General features: G+C 47.3%; 2 protein-coding genes across 2 annotated transcripts in view; one reads left to right on the plus strand and one right to left on the minus strand.

Moving 5' to 3' along the window:
• The window catches only part of TTLL9 (tubulin tyrosine ligase like 9), a 37,801-nt gene extending 31,144 nt beyond the window's left edge, over positions 1 to 6,657 (minus strand). The window contains exons 1-3 of the mRNA XM_019748496.2: positions 6,356 to 6,657; positions 3,655 to 3,698; positions 964 to 1,056 (exon numbers count right to left, since the gene is read on the minus strand). Coding sequence (XP_019604055.2) covers positions 964 to 1,056; positions 3,655 to 3,698; positions 6,356 to 6,634 — 416 coding nt within the window. The 5' untranslated portion in view covers positions 6,635 to 6,657. The remainder of the gene's footprint in view (positions 1 to 963; positions 1,057 to 3,654; positions 3,699 to 6,355) is intronic.
• A 6,116-nt stretch (positions 6,658 to 12,773) lies between these two features.
• DUSP15 (dual specificity phosphatase 15) lies at positions 12,774 to 21,509 on the plus strand. The gene is made up of 7 exons (XM_019748513.2): positions 12,774 to 13,035; positions 13,817 to 13,850; positions 15,537 to 15,619; positions 17,655 to 17,704; positions 18,677 to 18,751; positions 19,886 to 20,057; positions 20,954 to 21,509. Exons 1-7 carry the CDS (start codon positions 13,015 to 13,017, stop codon positions 21,224 to 21,226), a joined length of 708 nt encoding a protein of 235 aa, XP_019604072.1. The 5' UTR covers positions 12,774 to 13,014; the 3' UTR covers positions 21,227 to 21,509.
• The last annotated feature ends 11 nt before the right edge of the window (positions 21,510 to 21,520 follow it).

Below are 21,520 nucleotides of genomic sequence, written 5' to 3' on the forward strand. Positions count from 1 at the left end.
CTGGGAAAATGTAGTCTCCATTTTCCAGAATAAAGATTACATTTTCCAGATTCCCTTGCAGCTAGGTGAGGCTGCGTGGCTAAGTTCCCTCCAGTGAAATGGGAGAGACTTCTGGGTTGTGTCCTTAAAGAGCAGGGCATGCCTTTTCTTGCCACCTTCCTATCTACTGCTCTTGGAATGTGCATGTAAGGCTGGAGCTCCACCTGAGACCATGAGAACGAGGGCCTCACTCGAGGGATATTACAGTGGAAAGACGGAAACAAGTGGTTCCCACATTTTCATACCATCTTTGAACATCCTCCATCAATGGGAGAGGTAAGTAAACTTCTAGCGTGTCAAAGCCTGTTTTACTTTGGGTCTCTATTACACGCATCCAAACCTTGACCCTAGTAACTAATATTAGCACCTACCATGTGCCAGCCATTGTAAGCTTGTTCATCTCAGTATCCCCAGGACTCAGCATAGAAGAAGAAACACAGGCTTAGGAGTCAAGTAACTTGTTCAAGGTCACAGAACTAGTAAGTGGCCAGGGAAGAGCAGCCCTTGACGTGGGACCTGCTGGAGGATTCAAGCCAGCTGGTTTATGATGGCTGTATTCCTTGTTTCTAGCCATAGAACACTGCTAGAACAGGGTGGAGGTGAGCCTAGGACTCTGCCTGGCCGTACAATAGTCAAACTGAACTGGGTTTGAATCCCATTTATGGGCTGTGTGACCTTAAGCAATTGGATTAATACCTCTGACCATAACCCTATCTTGCTAAATGGTTGCAAGGCTTAAATAAGACAGGTGGTGTCAGCCATGTGCCTGATACTGTGTGAGTGCTAAATAAATGTTGGCCCCTGTTGCAGCCAGATTGGGACAAGTCCAGTCGCCACCCCAGGGAACTGGGAGAAAAATGAAAGGAAACAAGGAGCTGTGAGACCAAGGGAAGGAGGGGCAAGGTGGTGGGGGTGGTGTCTTACTCTTTCACTTCCACCCATCCAGGCCTGTTGCGAAGGACGTCCATAAGTGTATTCATAAGAGTGGTCTTGAACCGGATTGAGGCTCTCTGCTCTCTGAAAGACAAGGCGACAGAATGCTTACTGAAGAGCAACTATTTCTCTAAGACGTCCAAGGACAGAAGAAAAGGGGAAGGAAGGAGGGTCAAGTTCCATGACCTGGAAATGCCAAAACGTAGAATTACTGAATTTCAGAATTTTGCATCACAGCAGGCAACACTTAAAAGAATCAAATTGAGAATTACAGAATCTTTTGGATCATTGAAAAATAACAGCAATCATTGTATTCAGTGCCTACTATGTGCCAGGCATGGTCTGGTTGCCTTACATGTGCCATGCCTCATTTTTATATTTGATGATAAGTACTTGCAAGTCCCCTTTTCTGGCACGCATCCAGGAAGATAGAGCAGATGTACTTTTCCCTATTCCTCTTACAAGTACAACTAAATCCCCAAGGCATTATGTATAAAACAAACAAAAGAAGACTATAAGGTGGACAGAAGAAGGCAGACCAGTTAGGGACCTCAGGACCCAAGGAACAGCATGGTGGTGAATTCCCTGTGTTTTCTTTTTGCTTTATAGATCCCAGATGTGAAAACAAACTGTTTAAAATCAAATACCCAGAGTCTGCAAGAACGTGGAGAAACGATAATTATCCTGCAGTGCTGATGGGAGTGTAAATTGGAAAAACCTTTGGAAAGCAATTTGGCATTTTAAAACCATCAGATGCTATTTCATACGCATTAGACTGGCAAACATCTCAAAGTCCAAGTTTTGGCAACAATGTGCTAAAATGGAAACTCTTCCTCTGCTGGTAGAAGTCACGTTGGAGAGCCACATGATAGTATGTAGTACAGCTAAGGCTCACACTCTGCACCCAGCAATTCCATCCTGGCTCTATACCCTAGACACCCTACATATGTACTAGGCAATGCATGCACAAGGATATCCATTGGTAATTGTTAATATTTTTTATGGAACTAACCCGCAGCGCACCCTGTTGGTGGTCTGCCCTTATCCCTTGGGCATGCACCATTCCTGTGCATGCCAATCAGAGAGCTTTCCACGGCCAGCACCTGCAGCTCCTTGCCCGAGGGCTTTTTCTGGCTCACAGAGTCTGCTCAGCCAGTGCTTGGAGCCTCTAAAATACCAGGGAGTTAACTGTCCTCCCCCAATTGCATATAACCAACGATGATCACAGTTGATGGATAAATCCTCCAGCTCTCTCATCACTCAGTTGGGTTAAGTTTGCAGTCTACACTATCTCCTAGAAATTCCCAGTGGAATTAAGCTCCACTTGCCCACAGCAATAACCTGTCAATAATGCACCTTTTTTTGGTTTCTTTCCCTTAGCTGTCTCACTTCGCCACTTCCCTACCAATGCTTACTGGAATCACCTTCCAAATAAACAACTTGCCCTCACATCTTTGTCTCAGGGTCAGCTTCTGGAGGGAGCCAATACTAAGACACACCCTAAGTGCCTTTCAATAGGAAGATAGATAAATAACTTGTGGTATACAATGGAACACATATAGTAGTTAAATTTATCCAGAGCTATATACACCCATCCGATAAATACTGAAAATACGATTTCATGTGATAAAACTAAGGTGCAGAATAATAACAGTATAATGCCACTTATGTAACTTGTATTCCTAGCCACTCACGCAGCTAGGGGTCTCCATGTGATACAATTCTGGTCAATAAGATAACAGCATAAGACTGCAAAGGAGGGTGGGTTCCTGGGAAGCTTTTGCTTTTTTTGATTAGAGAGACAGACAGAGGTGGCTTGCAGCTTCTTTCCCACATGAAGGCTGAAGATGTAACAGCCACTAGTGTCCATAAGGAAAAGGTCAAGATCATCACAGAAACACTAGCTCTCACATTGTTGAACCACTGCACCAGCGCTCTACATTCTTTGTTACATATAGAAAATAAATACCGTTTTTAAAAACTGCTATTAGCTGGGTTTCCTGTTACTTGTAGCTAATCACATTTCTGACTGATATCAGCCCTAATAAAACAGATGGGTGGGTCCTGTTAGCTAAAGTGCTTTTTGTTTTGTTGGGGTGGGAGTGGTTTGTGTAAGTTTAGGGCCAGGATCTGGAACAGAATTGAATTTCTCTGCATAAGAGAGTAAGAGGTTTGAAATTGATGGGGTAGAGTCAGTACGGAAAGAAAGAATGCGAAAAAGATGGATGCTGTGTGAGAGAAGACTACACAGGCCCTCCCCAGCAATGGTATAGCCAGGAGGGACTTGAGGAGAAAACAGAAATATCTAATGAAATAGAGAATAGTAATATGTAATAGGACATGGGCCCTGCAGCTAACTGCCCAACAAGCTCTGCCACTAACTGATCCTATGGTCTTGAGCAAGTTACTTAGCCTCTCTGAGCTTCAGTTTCCCCATCTGTAAAGGGACACAATAGTCGTATCTACTTCAAAGGATTGTGGTAAGGATTCAATGAGATAATACAGGTAAAGTGACTGGCCCAGGGCCTGGCACATGGTAAATGCTCAATAATTATTTATGATGATGATGATGATTATCGAAGAAGGGGAAGAGAGGAAAGGATGAAGGGAAGGAAGGAAGGAAGGAAAGAAAGAAGGAAGGAAGTTATTTCTGTGTTTATCAGATTGGGTGGGACCACTCACCGCTCTTTTCCCTTTGACAATCCATAGCCCTTGTAATTTTGAATCTGCAATGAGAAAAGGAAAGTGATGTAACTGGTTTTGCATATCCACCTTGCCTTTCCAGCTCAACTTACTGCAGATATTAAAATGCTCAAACCATCCAACTCAGTGCTGCCCAGATCCTGAGACAGGAAGGTCCAGGGTAGCCAAGTTCTCACTGGTCACTATGTGCACAGCAACTTGGTCCTTGGAATGAACCCAAGTATCCAAGGCACACCTCACTGTAGGCTTGCTCTACAGGCATGACCTAGTTTTCAATGCTCCAGAGGTCCCATCCTGAACCCCAGTTTTGAAAGCCAAGCTCAGCCGGCTCTGTGAAAAGGATCTGGACCTCCTACTCTAACTTGGAATGTTTGATTAGATCCATGATCCAGGAAGGGGTTAGATCAAAGACTCAGAGCAAAGTTAATTTCTTCCATCCAAAATGGACCTTCTAAATCCTCAAAGGGTGATGGGTATTATTTTGCTTCCACCATGTCCAAAACACCTTGGCCCTCGGCCCTGGTAAGACTGATCCCTAATGGCAGGTATGAAAAAAGAAATCCGAACAGTCTTGTGCAGTATGGCCTCTGCGGCTTGGACAGACTTGCCATCTGCATTAGTTTTCTGTTACTGCATGACAAATTATACAAATTTAATGGCAAATTTATATCTCACAGTTTCCGTGGACCAGGAGTCTGGACAGGGATTAGTTGGGTCCTCTGCTCAGGTCTCACAAAGCTACAATCAAGGTGAAGGACTGGGTTATGGTTCTCATTCAGGGCTTGGGGTCCTCTTCGAAGATTACCCAGATTGTTGGGCAGAATTCAGTTACTTGGGGTTGTATGACTGAGGTCCCTATTTACTTGCTAGAAAATGGCTGAGGACTGCTCTCAGCTTCTAGAGAGTGCTGGTCCCCACAGGCAGTTCACAGAATGGATGCTTGCTTTCTTCCAGGCCAGCAAGTCACATCCTCTGACTTCCCACCCTCCAAGTTAGCCATAATGGAGTCTTATGCAACCTATCATAATTATGAGAGTATCCCATCAAATTCACGGGCTCCACCCACACTTAAGGGGCAGGAATTACATAAGATGTGAACACTGGAAATAGGAATGTTGGAGGCCATCTAAAATTGTGCCTACCACACCACCCTACTCAAAGAGTGGTGGAGGGGGATAGAAAACACTGCTTTACAAACTGGCAGAAGCGAGCTCCCCCACAAAAGCAAGAGAAATCTTATCCCACTGGTCCTGTCAAGCCCCTCCCACCAACTTCCCCAATACTAGTCAAGTGTCCCATCTTTTATTTTACCTTTTATACTCCTTCATGTTTTCAATTCCATTTTCCATATATCTATCTAGTTTCTCCAGAGTCTTTGGTTGCAAAATTTCCTCACTGAATTGGTACTTCAGTCAAAATTCAATTGACTGTGTGTATGTGGGTCAATCTCTAGACTATTTTGTTCTATTTATTTATTTGTCTATCCTTATGTCACTGCCACACTGTCTTCATTACTCTAGCTTTCTAGTAAATCTTGAAATCAGATAGCATGTCCTTCAACTTTGTTTTTTTCAAGATTGTCTTTGCAATTTGGGGTCCTTTGCACTTCCATATAGAATCATCTTGCTAATTTCTACAAAAAAGCATGTTGGGATTTTGATTGGAATTGCATGAAATCTGCAGATCATTTTGGGAAGAAGTGACATGATAAAGTATTGAATCTTGCAATCCATGTATATGGCCTTTCTCTATTAATTTAAGTCTTCTTTAATTTCTCTCCACAATGTTTTCTAGTTTTCAGTATGTCTTGAATGTTTTAAATTAATTTTTCATAGGTGTTTGATTTTGTGATACTATTATAAATACTATTTTTAATTTCATTTTTTACTTGATGATAGTATATTGAGGTAGGCAGAATAATGTTCCCCCAAAAGATGTCTACTTTCTAATTCCCAGAACCTGTAAATAAGTTACATTATATGGCAAAGGGAAATTAAGTTTGTTAATCAACTGACTTTAAAATACATATTATTCTGGATTATCTGAGTGTAATCACTCATTTTTTGTTGTGAGAGGGAATTAAACGGAGGTTTCATGAGAGTTGGAATACCGGATAAGAAGCAGGTTGGGGTGGAGGAAGCTGGATTTTAGAATAATTCATTTCCCTTCTTTGGGTCTGATTTTTCCCACTCTTAAAATGGGGGAGACGGCCTGTACACTCCTAGAGGGTAGGGGCTTGTCTGATTCACCTCTGTGTCCCCACTGACCCGCACTGGGCTCGGCTTGGAAAGGGCACTGATCAGCGTTGTTTGGCTAGATGGGTTATGAATGCATGGATGGGTAGGCAAGCGGGCGACAGGATGAATAGATCTCTAAGAGTTTCCAAGTCAGGAAATCAAAAATTCTGAGCTTCCCCCGGGGGCACAGAAATTGGTGAGTACAATTTAGAATTTTAGAGTTTTGTAGATTTCCCGCCAGTAAGTCTGGTTCGGTGGGCTCGCGCAGAGGCTCCGACCGCGCGCGGTAAGCCGGGACTTGTAGTCTTTTCTCAGAATTCATAATTTTCGCTCTGTATCCGGAATCCCTCCGCAAGGAGTCCCCCCCAAATCTGAATCCCTCAGCGGCTTCCCTCCTGCTCTCGAGGGACGATGAAACCGTCTGGGTCGGGCGGCACTCCTACCTTCGGTCGTGACATGACACGATTCCCCAGGGCCGGACCCAAACCGCCACCTCGCCTGCGAGAGCCTGTGAGTCCCGTTGCCAAGGCGACGGAGAGGACGCCCTGATCTACCGCTCTGATTGGATGAGCCAAGAGCACGCCTTTCAGCTCAGTAGACAAACCCGAGACGCTGGAAGTCCTTGCTCGCCCCGGCAGGCCAGACCCTTGAATCTTTCTCAGCGCCTCGGTCGGCGACCCTGGGGCACTCCCGGCCAAAGACCGTCTCTCCGCCGCGGGCATTCACTGCCTAGCTCCTCTTTCAGCTGCACTTGGCTTGACTTAAGAGCGCTGAGTCTGAAAAGTCGTCAGCTTTTGGGAAATGCAACGGTTCTAAGTTTCCTTATTCGGTCCCTCAATAGGCACCAATTCGAGGAGTCTCCGCAACGCCTGCAGTAGCCACCTGACCAGTCTACTAGTGACCACTCTTGCCCTATCCTTTCCAGTTCATTCTCTGCACTGCGCCAAAGAGCTATTTAAAACACAAATCCCGTCTTGTCTGTCCCCTGCGTATAACCTGAAGTGGCAACTTACTGGTCATTGCACCCCGCACTGGCTCCCTGTCCTTCCCTGCGTCTCACTTCACTACCTCAAGATCTGTACACCAACCATAGCTAACTGCAAACTATTTGTTTTTCATTTTTATTGTTGTTTTATAGCAACAAAAATATAAGTTATGTAGGAATATATCTAACAAAATATATGCAAGACATTTCAATAAACAACAAATTCTTATTAAGCATGTACTCTATGTCATGTCTCATTCTTGACTCTGAGGGTAGAGCAGTGAGCAAAACCAACAAGCATCTGCCCTTGTGGAGTTTATATTCTCATAGATAAAATTACAAAACATAAGGACATTAAAGAAGACCTGAATAAATGCAGGGCTATACCACAAACATGGATGAGAAGACTCAATATCAACATAAAGATGTGTATTTTCCCAAATTCCATAAGGATTTTTGAGAGCCCTTGTCAAACCAAAACGACAAAATGTATGTGTTGGGGCAGGAGACATTTCTCTGCCTGTAAAGTCCCAGTATGATGCAGGGAGAGGCAAATATCAATGGAATACAATGGGGATCCTAGAAACACATTGTGTGTGTGTGTGTGTGTGTGTGTGTGTGTGTGTGTGTGTGTGTGTACAATAAAGGGGGCATCAAAAACCAGTGGGGAAAGGATGGAAGGCTCAGTAAATGGCATCCAGAAACTGACTTTCTATTGGAGTGAAAAATACATGCCTAATTCAAGTGGATTAAAGAATAAATAAGGCAAACAAATATTTCAGACTCTTAGAAATATATATGTGCATATATATAATATTTGTATGATCTCAGGGTAGGGAAGGAGTTCTTAGATAAGCAATAATAAAGCACTACTCATAAGGGAAAAAACTGATCTGTGACTCTCCCAAAATTTAAACAGCCATATAGCAGAAGACACTGTAGATTTGATTAAAAGACAAGCTACAGACTAGGAAGAAATATCTGTAACATATATAACAAAGGACTAGTACTAAAAGAACTTCTACAAACCATTAAGAAAAAGACCCCCCCAACTTGCAAAAGAGAAGAAAAATGGGCAAAATATATGAATAAGAAATTTTCAGCAGAAGAAACTCAAATAGCCAATAAGAAAATTGAGATATGTAAATCAAAACGATTATAAGATAAAAATTTAAGTCAAGGTAGATAAAAATAAAAACATATATCAATGCCAAGTGTTTGTGAGCATGTTGGGAAATGGGAACCTTAATATGCTGCTGGTACATTCACAATTTGGAAGGCAATTTGGCAATATCTCATCAAGTTGAAAATGCACACACCTTATAACCCATCGGTTCCACTACTGGACATATATTCTAGTATAAGCTCCCCAAATACAGCTGTACAACCTGTGGAATACCTATCATCTTGCTGCTAATGTGCAAGGCGACAACCTTTCCTAAAGAAATTCTCACACTTGTGCATACATAGGTCGTATGTACAAGGATGTTCTTTGCAACATTCTTTATAATAGTGGAAAATATTAGAAACTACCTAAATGTCCATTAGTAAGGTGATAGATGAATAAAATGGGGTATATTCTAATAACATAATACTACACAGTGATAAAAATGAATGATCCTAATTTATATTAACAAGGAAATATCTCCAAAACCTATTGTTGAGTGAATCAAAGCAAGTGGTAGAATGATATTTTTAAAGATTACAAATTGTATTAATTATAAACACATACAAAAGTATATTCTATATATTTATGAGTATACAGGTATTAAAATTTTTTTAAATACGAACTGATAAGCCGCACACCAAATTCATAATCGTGGTTGCTTCTGAGGAGAGAGTGAAGGAAGAGAGAGGAAAGGGAACTTCAACTACTTCAAGTTTATTTGGGTGTTTTGCTTTATTTAAACAACACAGTTGAAGTAAATAGGTCAAAGTATTCTCATTTGGATTTGATTTTTTGGTTTTTTTTTCAAACAAAAAGCACACAAGCCATAGCAATGAAAGAAAATCAGTACTACAATAGAAAATTTTAGGATGCTTTGGAAATGCATAACAGTGGGGTAACCAACTCTAACTGGGGTCAGCTAAGACTTCCAGGAGGAAATGGGAATTACCCTGATAAAGGGGATGGGAAGAGCATTCCAGGTAGAGGGAATGGCATGTGCAAACTCAGAAGTCAGAGAGAATGAAGTGTGTTTGAGGAAGTGAATACAGGTCAATGACCAGGAAAGAGTGGAGAAGACGAGAGAGATGAGGCTGCCAAACCTGTATGTTTTTGTTTGTTTCCTTTTTTACAGATGTGGAAATAAAGCCCTAGTAAGGGGAGTAGAACTAGGCCTGCTGACTCCCTGTCATTTGCTCCATGATAATAATAATGATGTGCCAATCTCTACAAAGTACTATAAATACGCCCTCTCATGTAATCTCATTACAACCTATAAGGATATTTTCTTCCCCAAACAGATGATGAAACTGAAGGCTATAGAAGTTAAGAAATATGCTCAAGGTCACAATGACAGAGGCCAGATCCCACAAGGCCTTGTGCGCTACACTAAGCAGGTTGGACTTTTTCCTAAGGAGACATTGGTAAGTGTGTTAGGTTCCTATTGCTGCTGTAATTGCCACAAACAGGGTGACTTAAAACAACACAAATGTATTAGCTCATGGTCCTTGAGGTCAGAAGTCCAAAGTGGGTCTCACTAGGCTAAAATTAAGGTGTCAGCAGGGCTGAGTTTCTTCTGGAGGCTTTAGGAGAGAATCTGTTTCTTTGCTTTTCCACCGGCATTTCTTGGCCCATGGCCCCCTTCCATCTTCAAAGCCAGCAATAGTACCACTCTAACCTCTGCTTATGTCATCACCTTCCCTCTGACTTTTGTTTTCCCTCTTCCACTTATAAGGACACTTGTAATTACACTGGTCCTACCTGAACAATCCAGGGTAATCTTTCCATTTCATGGTCCCCAGATTAGCAACTTTAATTCCATCTGTAGCCTTAGCTCCCCCTTTCTATGTAACATAACATATTCACAATTTCCAGGAGTTAGAGCATGGACATCTTTGAGGGGACCATTATTTTGCCTACCACAATGAACCACTAAAGGGTCTTACGCAAGGAAATGACAAGGTGAGACCTGCACTTTAGTATCTTTTTATTATTGGTTTTATAAAACAAATTGGGCTTTGCTACAATAACACTTTCAAAGGCTGAACAGTTCATAGATATTAAATGCGTTAAATCTAATAACTATACCTGGGTTATTTTTTTCAGGTCTTTTAACCTGATAGAGTTCTTTCATACATGTGACTTGGTTATTTTTCCCAACAACCAAGTAGAAGTTTAAAGTGCTCTTATAATTGCCCCTTTATGGATGAGGAAACAGACCCAGGGGCATTTGGTCACCTGCCCAGTTTCACATTGCTGCTAAGGCGAGGACCATGACGAGGAACTAGACTTTGGGTCCACTAATCAGAATTTCTTTAGGTCGTCCATGGGGTGGGGCATTCTGAGAAATCAGCATATCTTTGGTGCAATTTTTCATCTATAACCTGGTGCCCAATAAATATTTGTTGAGTGGATGAATAGCCACTGTCTGTAGCACAGACAGTGATTTCCAAGGCAGGAAAACCAGGAATCATTCTAGAATGCCTCCCTTTCCCTCCCACATCCAATCTATCTGCAAATCTTATCTGCTGCACTTCCAAAATATTAATATACACTGAGTCTGTCCCCTTCTGTCCAGCTTCTAGGCCCCCATTTTTTCCCAGGGCACCATCATCTCCTGCTTGGGCTGCCACAGTAAGCTTCTCACTGGCCTCCCTGCTTTGCCTCTTTAATCTGCGCTACAGATAGGGAACAAAGTGATGGGCTTACAATGTAAATCAGATGATATGGCTTCCCCAGTTAAATTTTCCAGTTGGCTTCTTTCCATCATACGGAGGAGAAAACCCTACACCCCCAATCATGGCCATACATGGTCCTGCACGCTAGATCGCCACTCTCCTCTTCTGCCTCATTCTTACCGCTTCCCTTTGGCTCCCTCCCCTCCAGTCCCACTGGCTCTTCCCAAAGGCCAAGCTTTTCCCACCACAGAGACTTTGCCCATGCTGTTCTTTCTGTTGGAAATCTCTCCACTCTTTAAATAGCTGGGTTCTTCATCTATGCCAGGTCTCAGTTTAAATGTTACTTATTTGGAGAGGTTCTTCCTGCCCTGCTTTTGGGTCCTTCATAGAAAATTGTGACCATTTGTAAATGCTTTATTTGTCTATTTGCTTATTTTGTTTTCCTTCTCTCCCAGACCTGAGATGCTCAATATGTAGTTACCAGCCAGATATGGCTCTGAAGCATTTGACACGTAGCTGTTCTGAATTGAGGTGTGCTCTACGTGTAAAATACACACTGGATTTTAAAGACTTAATACAATAAAAAGGATGCAAAATATGTCATTAACAAATTTTAAATACTGACTACATGTTGAAATATTTTTAATATATTGGGTTATTATCAACCTGTTTTTATCAACCTGTTTCCTTTTTTAATGTGGTTTCTAGAAAATTTTAAATTTCACATGTTGCTCACATTGCATTTCCATTGGTCAGTGCTGGTCTGGACTGTTAGCCAGTGAAGGTAGGAACCTGTGTCCCCAGAACCTACCATGTAGTAGGTGCTAAGTATTTGTTGAATAATTTGGTTTTTATGAGAGCCCTGGGCACAGACAGAGCTGAGACAGGCAGTTCCATGTACATTGTGAATTTGAGGAATAAAGAAACACAAAAGAGTTTCATTTTTCTCCAGTCGCTGTATTTCAAACAGGTTCGGTCAGCTGTCTGTCCTGCTCTGTACTGACATTCCTCCTACAGTCACCTGCTACTACAGGTGGGGGGCTGATGGCTGGAGGAGCCAAGCTGGTTCCACTGCTTCTATTTCAGGCCCATAGGAGGTGTCTGGTCTCAGCTCTGGTCCTAGTAGCTTGAAGAGCTCACCTCAACACACTGATACACACAGATAGGGTAGTGGTGACCCCAAGAGGACTTGCCCAGGGTCACCCACTAGGTTAGAGGTGAAAAGGAACTGGAACCTTGGTCTCCATACTCACCTTCCAGGACTCTAGCCTCCAACTACATCCTGTTGTAGTCACCTTTACTCCCAGGGACCCAGGCGACTGCAATCCTCCCCTCACATTTACCTCTGACTTCTTGGGGGCCCTGAGAATAGGTATGTCTGGTTCACGGCAGAACTGACCCAAATGGCACTATCCACATAGAAACCAAAGTGGGTGGGAGGAAGGGATGGGAGGATGGATGAATGGATGGATGGATGGATGGATGGATGGATGGATGGATGGATGGATGGATGGATGAGTAAATGAATGGACCTCCAGATAGGAGGACAGACAGTTGTGTGAGTGGGGGAGGAGGATGGTTAGTTGGTAGGATGCCTTCATAGGGCGCAGGTCGGGAGACGTGATTACTGAAGGAAGTAATTACCCACTTTTCCTGTCTCAAACAGAATCTGAAGATCAGAGGACCCATAGCTGTCAAAGTTCAGCCCCCATCGTGTTTCTGCTAGAAAACCGAGGCCGAAGGAGCTGGGTGCTTTGCCCCAGGGCCCGCAGTGAAGTCCAGGCAGAACCGGAATTGTAATCTGAGTCTCTGAGACCGCGGCTGGGGGCTCTTTCCGCCCCCAACCCCGCCAGCGCCTGACAGTGCCAGGGTGGGGGGAGTGCCCCCGCCCCCATCTCCGGAGGTATTGGTCCCACGCGGCTCCAACAAGCTGCCGTTGTCCCGCGGGCTCTGGGTCCCGCACACTGGGGCTTTGTCCAGCCCCCCGCCGCGACCCACGGGAGGGGCCCCCACATGACCGAGGCGGTAGGAGGAGCTTGCGGCGGCAGCGGCGGCGGCGGTTCCACCATCATTTCCCTTCTTAGCCCGCAGTCCGCGGGCAGTGGCGGCGGCGGCGGCGGCAGCTGCTGGGCAGGGCTGGGCGGGGCCGCGGACGCCAGGCCCCCTGTTCCCCGCCAGGCTGCAGGAGCTGGGCCTGGGCCATCAGGGGAGCTGTAACTCGAGCGCTCTCCAGGCGGCGAGCTGGGGTGCGCCCGGACCCCCGCCCCCGGGATCATGGGGAATGGCATGACCAAGGTAGGGTGGGGGGATCGCGCAGCCCACACCTGCCCACCCCCAGTTCCCGTCCCGGTGCCCGCCTGGGACTGGGTCGCTCTGCCCCCCTCTGACCTTCTGGCTCTCCCTGAATCTGTGTGTCTACGCCTCTGTCTCCCTAGGACTCTGAGATTGTATACATACTCTGGAACTATATCTCTCTCTGACTGCGTATCTCTGTGTCTCTGTCTCTCTATGGTCTCGGTCTCCCACTGTCTGTCTCTGCCTGTTTCATGACTCTGTATTTCTTGCTGTGCCTTTCTGTGATTCCCTGTAACTCCCAGACCGCCCCCCCTCCCCACCCGCAGTCTCTTTCTCTGGCTCCATGTGTCTGTCTCCCTTGTCTCTGACTCCTTGGACCCTCTCTCTGGAGATGCTTGTCCATCCTTCCTCCCCTCTACCTCTGCATAACCCTCCTCCTGTTCCTGCCTTCCCACTCTCCTCAGACCTCCCTCCCACCCACCCTGGCAGGTTCACCTGTCCCCTTGCCCCCTCCTCTATGCTCCTCCTACCCTCTCCCCCAAGGTCTTTGAGCCCCTCTGTGCTCTTTCACCCCTACAAAGCCAGCCTCCCATGGTGTCCTCTCCTGCCCTCCCCATCCCTCTCACAGAGAGTCCGGGCCCATGATAGGGAGGAGAGTGCTCCCTGAGTCCTGAGGTCCAGACACCCTTCATGGGACAGAGAAGCGCTGGGATAGGCCCCAGCCATTGGGGTAGGATGGGCTGTTCCCCTACCCCGCTAACCCTGACCATCTCTCCTGTAGGTACTTCCTGGACTCTACCTCGGAAACTTCATTGGTGAGCACCGCCCACTCTGTCCCAAGGCCATGGCACTCTGCCTGTCCCAGGCCCATGTCCACCATTCCTGCTCTGGCCCACGCACCTTGGAGGAGCTTAGGAATGGGGCTGGGGGCAGGGAAGTGATACCAGGCTGGGAGGGGGAAAGAGCTCCTGAGGACTAAAGGGTAAGTGGGTGAGGGCGTGCCCCAGTGCAAAGTGCTCAGAACACTGATGCTGGACAAGCCTGCATCTGCCCTGAGCCTTTGCCTCTCCCTCAGCACAAGGCCCACTGCCTCTATGGGCTCTTCCAGCTCTGAGGTTCTGGGGTGAGGTCTGTTTGGAGGTGTTGCTTCTAGCTGGGAAACTGGGGACCCTTCCCCCCACAACTGCCTGCTCAGAGGAGAGGTCCTGGAAAGTGGACTGTACCTCAGAAATTTCCCTGGTGAGCACTGCCCACTCTGTCCCAAGGCCATGCATTCTGCCTGTCTCAGGCCACAGAAACAAGCTGGTCCAGGGTTTAGGGGACCCAAGGTGGGAAAAGTCACTTCTATCTGCGGAGTCAGAGAACGCTTCAGAGAGGGAGGGGCATCTGAACTGGGACAGGGCCTTCCACCCTGTCCCCCACTGGCTTAGGTGCTCCACTCTCATAAACCCTGATTCCTTCCTCCCTTGGAGCTAACTCAGCAGCTCACTCCACACTGATTTCTGAGTATTTGGCTAAGTAAAGTCTGAATCCCCATGAGGGCAGGGGCCATGAAGTTGACCGCGTACCCCCATGCCCCAGCCCAGGCTGCACGTAGTAAGCACTCAGTAAATGTGTTGAATGAAGACGTGGACATATGGAGAAAGAGAGGATGTGTGTTATTTACTCTGGTTATAAAAGGTCTGTGAAATCCAGCCCGTAGAGATGACAACTGATAGCAACATGGGGGATACCCCGAGGTCACTTTTCATATCTCTTTGTAAATACAGATTTAAAACAAAATGTAAACCTACGCTGCATGCTGTTCTGTAACCTGTGTTTCCCACGTAGTAATATATTGTGGACATCCATGCACAACAGCACATAGAGATCATTCTAGTGGCTGCATACCGTGTTTCCCTGAAAATAAGACCAGGACTTATATTAATTTTTGCTCCAAAAGATGCATTAGGGCTTATGTTCAGGGGATGTCATCCTGAAAAATCATGCTAGGGGCTTGTTTTCCGGTTAGGTCTTATTTTCGGGGAAGCACGGTAGTAATCAAATATATGCCTTTTTTTTTTTAATCCGGCTCTCTTTTGATGGACATTTAGCTTGTTCTCATTTTTAACTATTTCTGATGTGTTTACTGTTATAAGCAGCACTGCAGAGACTCTCGCCCTCTACACATGGCCTTTGTGTGAGCAAATGCTTCTCTAGACAAGATTCCTAGAAGTAGAATTGCTGGGTCAAGGATATGCCAGGGAATGGTTTTGCGATGGAAAGAACAGCGTGGGCAAGGTGGGGGAGATGCCAAACTGTGACTTGTGGGTGCCCCAGAGCTTAGGGGTTTGGCAGGACCTGTCATGCTGGGAGCAGGAAGTGGCGAAGGATTGGGGAGTTGGTGGAGGGTCAGCCAAGGGGTGGGGAGGAGAGCTGGCAGGGAGCTCCAGTCTCACTTGGCCACCAGGAACACATAAGTCACACCTGCCAGATTGGCTCAAGCTTCATGTTTCTTTCAGATGCCAAAGACCCGGATCAACTGGGCCGGAATAAGATCACACATATCATCTCCATTCATGAGTCACCCCAGCCTCTGCTGCAGGTACTCCTTACCCCCATCCCAGGGCTGTGCATAGATGAGGAGGGGAGCTTCTGAACCCCCACAGGACCCATTTACCATGTACCTACTGTGTGCCACGTCCTATATTGCCTTCCTGACCCATGCTAACTTATTCGGTTAAAAACTGGCCTGTTGAATGTTAGTATCCCTATTTGATACCTATTTGGCAACTGAGGCCCAGAGAGGTTAAGTAATTTGCCGAAACTCACACATCCAGGCAGCGAAGGAGCTGGAATTTGAACACAGGCCATCTGGCCCCAGACACCTCACAATGAACCATAAAAAGTCCCCTGCATAGGCTTCCCATTGCCCAACTGAATAGATAACTCCAAATGAATGATTCTGGGCTTTGTGTCTTGCTGTGTGACCTGGAGCTGTGACTTTACCTCTCTGGGCCTCTGATGCCTCAGCCCTATCTGCTCCCAGGGGGCTGTTGTGAGAAGGCAAAGGGGCTGTGGGATGGTGAAGATGCCTTGCATGCTGTAAGGCCACCCCACTGGAGTGGTGGGTGCTGGTAATATCGAGTCCTGGAAAAGAGGGAGTAAGAGTGTTATAACCCAGAAGAGGAAAGCAGGAAATCCAGACCACAGATGCTGGAGTCAGGAGGCCCATCTTCCCCATTTATTCTCTCTGTAACCTTGTGCACAGGACTTCACCTCTCTGAGCCTCAGCTGCCTGATCTGTAAAAGGAATTTTATAACAGTACCGACCTCACTAAGTTGTTGAGGGCCACAGGATGGGTGCTCAACAAATTACAGCTAATATAATAACAAAGTTAATCGTACTCTTATCCCATAAACAGAATCCCTTCCTTCTTATCTGTTAGAGTCTGTATCACCTTCTGAAGGGAAAGAATTGTGGGTGGGAAAGGGTTCTGGAGATCTGAGATCCAGACCAGGTTCTCTCACAGATATGCTCTGTGACCTTGGCAGGATCCTTCCCCTCTCTGGGCCTTAGTTTCCCTATGTGTCTGATTTGATAATCTCTAAGAGCAACCTCCAATAATCTGCCATTCTCAATGTCATTCAAAGAAGAAATTTCCAGGTCAATGGAGTCTGATTTTGATTTATAGTACAGGCTCATTTGGGAGTAATTGCAGTCACTAGATTGCATAAGGAAGGTTGTCAAGTCATGAATACATTTACTAATGAAATGAGTGCTTGCAAAATGAATCCCTGCTCCAATAGCCCTCCCCTCTTCTCACAAGCATCTGTCCTGCCTCATCCATCAGTGAATTTACCAGTTAGGGTTTGGTAATGCCGTGCAAACCCAGAGCCAAATGTGTTGCAAAATGAAATTGCAAACCTTGCAAAAGATGCAGAATTGCGTGACCTTGGGCAAAGTGAGTTAGAAAAAGGCTGGACTCTCACATGAAGCCATTCACAAATGAGGATCCGGGGGATGGGGGTGGGGTCCCTTAGCTACTGGCCCAGGCACCTGAAAAGAACCATTTGAATATCAAATGATTAAGAGAGGTCCTTGAAAAAAGTGATGAGGTTCTTGGAACATGGGCAAAAATGCTCTTTATGGTCTTGTGTGAAGGTGAAGCATGAAGTGAAGGATGTCAAAGCAAGTTTGTTGGAAAAACCACTAACAATTCACTGCTTGATTATTTTAATGATTAGCACAAAGTTTTATAACCACAGTTCATGAACTATAAACTTATTTTCATAATTTTTGTTTCTTTTCAAGAAAATAAAATCTGCTTTGCCCTTCTCACTATGCAATTTTGTAATCCTCATTTGGAGGGGTGTCGCTTTAAGTGGCCCTTTCCCAGCTATTAAATGAAAGGTCCTTGGATCCTTTTTAATCAAGTCCTCAGGAGGTTCTAGAATTACAGACGGTCAGAGCTGAGAAGCCCTCAGAGATGGCATCTACCCTCTTTGGACAGAGAGAACAGTGACCCAGAGAGGGGCAGGAACTGGCCTGGGGTCAGGAGGTGCTTGGGCAGCCCAGGCTGGGGTGAGGGGGTGCAGGCAAGCCCCCACCACTGCCTGTGTGTGTTTTGTACTTGCAGGACATAACCTACCTTCGCATCCCAGTGGCTGACACCCCTGAGGTACCCATGTAAGTTCCCTGGGATAGACCTGCAGAGAGACAGACAGCTGCCTCCTGTGGTGGTGGGAGGGAAGGTGGGAGGTGGTCTGAGGGAGGACAGAGAGGACTCAGGCCAGAAAGCTGTCCTGGGACCCCAGCATAGCTGGTCATCCAGGCCCAGGTTTGACTCTGTCTCAGTTACTCCCTTGCCTATGCCCCTAACCAAGACCCTTCACCTCCCAGAGCTGAGTCTCTTCAGCTATGATATGGAGAATGTACCCTGTCTCGCAGGATAAGTTGCACCAGAAGACTTGAAAAGGTCAGACTCAGCCTGTTCCTGGCCTTGGAGTTAAGACAGACATCTGGGTTCTAGCCAGGCTTTGCCGTTTACCTGCTGTGTGACCTTGGGCAAATTGCTTCCCTTCTCTGAGAGGGAAAATGGGGGCATGATTAGCATTAAGGAATCTTTCTAAGATCAGATGACACAGATTGAGGGTCCAAGACAGGGCCTAGAATATAATGGGGGCTCAGAACACAAGATTTTTGTTCGTGTTAGCAGCAATTCCCCCAGCCTAGGAAGGACCCAGACAAGACACCCCCGCCCCTTGGGAATCTTGCTGCTAACCCCCTCGCGAACCATCATTGTCCCCTGTGTACTCTGATTGCAGAGCCCAAAGGAAAGGGGACTCCTCTGTTTCCTCCCACCCATTTCCTTGAAAGGTCAAGATAAACCCCTCATGAAAACAGGATCCACAGGACCCACATTAGGAGGTGCTCCTGCTTCTGTGATGGGCTCTGCCATGATTGGCCTCTCTCAGCGCCCGAAATGCCACCACTATTGTTTCACACACACCCCCCTCTGTATGATAGTATTGGCCACTACTCACAGCACATGCTAGCTGACCTGAGGACCCCTAGGCTCTTTGTGTCTGCCATCCCATAAATGGGGAGGGGTACAACTCCTCAGAGACCTGCTCCCGACCCTATTGCTTTCTTCTCTAGCAAAAAGCACTTCAAAGAATGTATCAACTTCATCCACTGTTGCCGCCTCAGTGGGGGGAACTGCCTTGTGCACTGGTGAGTTATGAGGGGAGTAGAGGGAAAGGAAATAAGTAGCTGTCCTTCATCCCCAACACACACTCTTCCTATGAGGAGGGAGGAACCTGTCCAGCTATCACAATGCCTGACAATCCACCATTCATCTGATAGAGACCCACAGGGGACTCAAAGCAGGGCTCTGTCTTTTACCAGCTGTGTGGCCAGGGCCAAATAGCTGTTTCTCTCTCATTTCCTCATCTGTAAAATGGGGGAAAGCATGCTGACATGATGGGCTATTGGGAGAGATAGGTGGGGTCATGCAGGTAGCTGAACACCCTCCAATAGTTCCAGGTTCCTCTCCTCCCCTCCAGGCCTTTGAGACGATAGTGCAGGGCAGTGGCAAACCCCGGGCTGGGAAACAGGACCCCCAACTCTTCCTAGGGGCTCCTGGCCCAGTGGACGTCATTCATTCCATAACTTCTCACTGACTACCTACCCCACGCGGGAGTCCCAGCCATAGGAACAGCTCCCTCCTGCTTCTCTCTCATTCTTTCTTCCTCCTTCCCACAGGCCATCTCCCTGTTCTTCAAATCCACCAGGCTCCCACCTCATGGTCTTCCTATACACTGCCCAGCACATTATTAATCTTTATCCCTCTTTCAGGACTCAGCTTGATAGCACTTCCTTGGGAACACCTTCCCTAATTCCCCCACCACCAGTAGATTAATAACTCTTCCTATACCATCTCCTAGCCCCTGGACTCATCTTCAGAGTAATTACCACCACCTGAAATCATTTCCCAGTTAGTGTCTGTCTCTGCCAGCCATACTGTAAGCCCCAGGACAGTAGAGACCATGTCTGTTTTACTCCCCCACTTTATCGCCATCATCTGAAAAATAACAGATGATCAGGAAGTGTTGGTTGAATGAATGAATGAATGAATGAATGAAGTGATGTTTTTCACTCAGGCTTTTAATGTGGGAAAATGGGAGATTCTCCAGGCAGAGGGAACAGAATGGACAAAGGTCTGGAGGTGGGAAGACAGTTCCAGGCAGGTTCCTTGTGGTTGTAGCTCAGGAGGCAAGGGTGGGAAAGCTGAAGTGGGGACGGGGTGTTAGGGGTGAGACACAGAGGAGATTGGACCTTACCTAAAGCTTGGGGGGGGGGTCCCAGCTTTGCAGGCATCTCCCGTAGCACCACCATCGTGACGGCCTATGTGATGACGGTGACGGGGCTAGGCTGGCGGGACGTGCTTGAAGCCATCAAATCCAACCGGCCCATTGCCAACCCCAACCCAGGCTTTAGGCAGCAGCTCGAAGAGTTTGGTTGGGGCAGTTCGCGGAAGGTAGGGGCTGGGGCAGGGGCTGGGACAGGGATGGGGCAAAGGCAGGGGTTGGGGTGTGGTGGGAGACTCTTCTTCCCACTTGAGCTGAGCACTGATTGGAAAGAATTTAGTCTGTGCTTCAGACCTAGCAGAAGATTTTCCTGGGGTCTCAAACCCATGGCCCTTGGCTAATATAGCTCCTAGGTGTGTTTTGTTTGGATAGCCAGATGTTTTCTTTGCCTTTTTAATTTAGAATTTGAATGCCGTTGAGGCAGATGAGACCCAGGTCCCAGAACTGCCTGCTCTACCTGCCTGGAACATGATGGCATTTGAGTATTTGGCCTCTTTGGGGAGAAATGTCCATCTCCTACTCCACCTGTGGGTCCTTGATGAGGCCAAAGCAGTTCCTTCTCTTATTATGCCACTGGGCAGATGGCATATGGAGATGTCAGGAACTGAGGCGTCCCTGGGAACAAGGAATGAGAAATAGAGACAGAGAGAAGAGCAGCAAGTGCAGGAAGGTTCTCATCAGGTGGTGGGCTGGTACCCACAGGCTTATCTGCAAGGCTGCTTTAGGGAAGAGGCAGGCAAGGAAGAGGCCCCGTGTAAGTGGAGTTGCTGTGCAGGAGAATGGGTTAAGGTGGTCCCCACTGTACAGGCAGGGGAGTCACTTTAGCAGTTCTGGAAGATGGAGTATCAAAGGGGAAGGGGATTCAGGGAGAGGGAAGGGAATCATGGGAGGGGGCGCTCACTGAGGGCGATGGAAACTCAGGAGGGAGGTTAAGAGGATGCTCAGGAAGGCGAGGGGCTTAACGAGGTGTGGAAAGCTCGAAGGAGGGCGGCAGCTATGAGGATTGGGGAGGGGACCGGGCTGGAGGCCGGGCACCGACCCCGGCACCCCTACATCCCTACCCCAGCTTCGCCGGCAGCTAGAGGAGCGCTTCGGTGAGAGCCCGTTCCGCGACGAGGAGGAGATGCGCGCGCTGCTGCCGCTGTGCAAGCGCTGCCGGCGAGGCTCTGCCACCTCCGCCGCCTCCCCGGCACCGCAGCCTTCAGCCTCCGAGGGAACCCTGCAGGGCCTAGTGCCGCGCACGCCCCGGGAAGCCCACGGGCCGCTGCCACTGCTGGCGCGGGTCAAGCAGACTTTTTCTTGCCTTCCGCGGTGTCTGTCCCGCAAAGGCGGCAAGTGAGGATCCCGCCCGTCTTCTTCCCGACTGGTCTCCTGCGGGGGGCCGTCTGGGCCTCCCACGGCCTCCAGAACAGGCCCAGAGCCTGTGGGAGCCCCGCGGCGGCCTGATCCCTGCCCCTGCCCCCTGTGTCCGCCCTGCTTGTCTGCGTCTGCAATAGTGTGTCCTCCGTTTGTGCGTCTCCGTGTCTGGGCCGGCCTGCTGCAACCACCTGGTGCCTTAGTCCTTGGGCGAGGGGCGGAGGCACCCGGGCCTCCCCTCCTAAAGGCTGTGCAAGTGGAAGTGGAAGTGGGTGGG

This window comes from Rhinolophus sinicus, linkage group LG13, assembly GCF_036562045.2.
Source record: "Rhinolophus sinicus isolate RSC01 linkage group LG13, ASM3656204v1, whole genome shotgun sequence".
NCBI classification, from domain to species: Eukaryota; Metazoa; Chordata; class Mammalia; order Chiroptera; family Rhinolophidae; genus Rhinolophus; species Rhinolophus sinicus.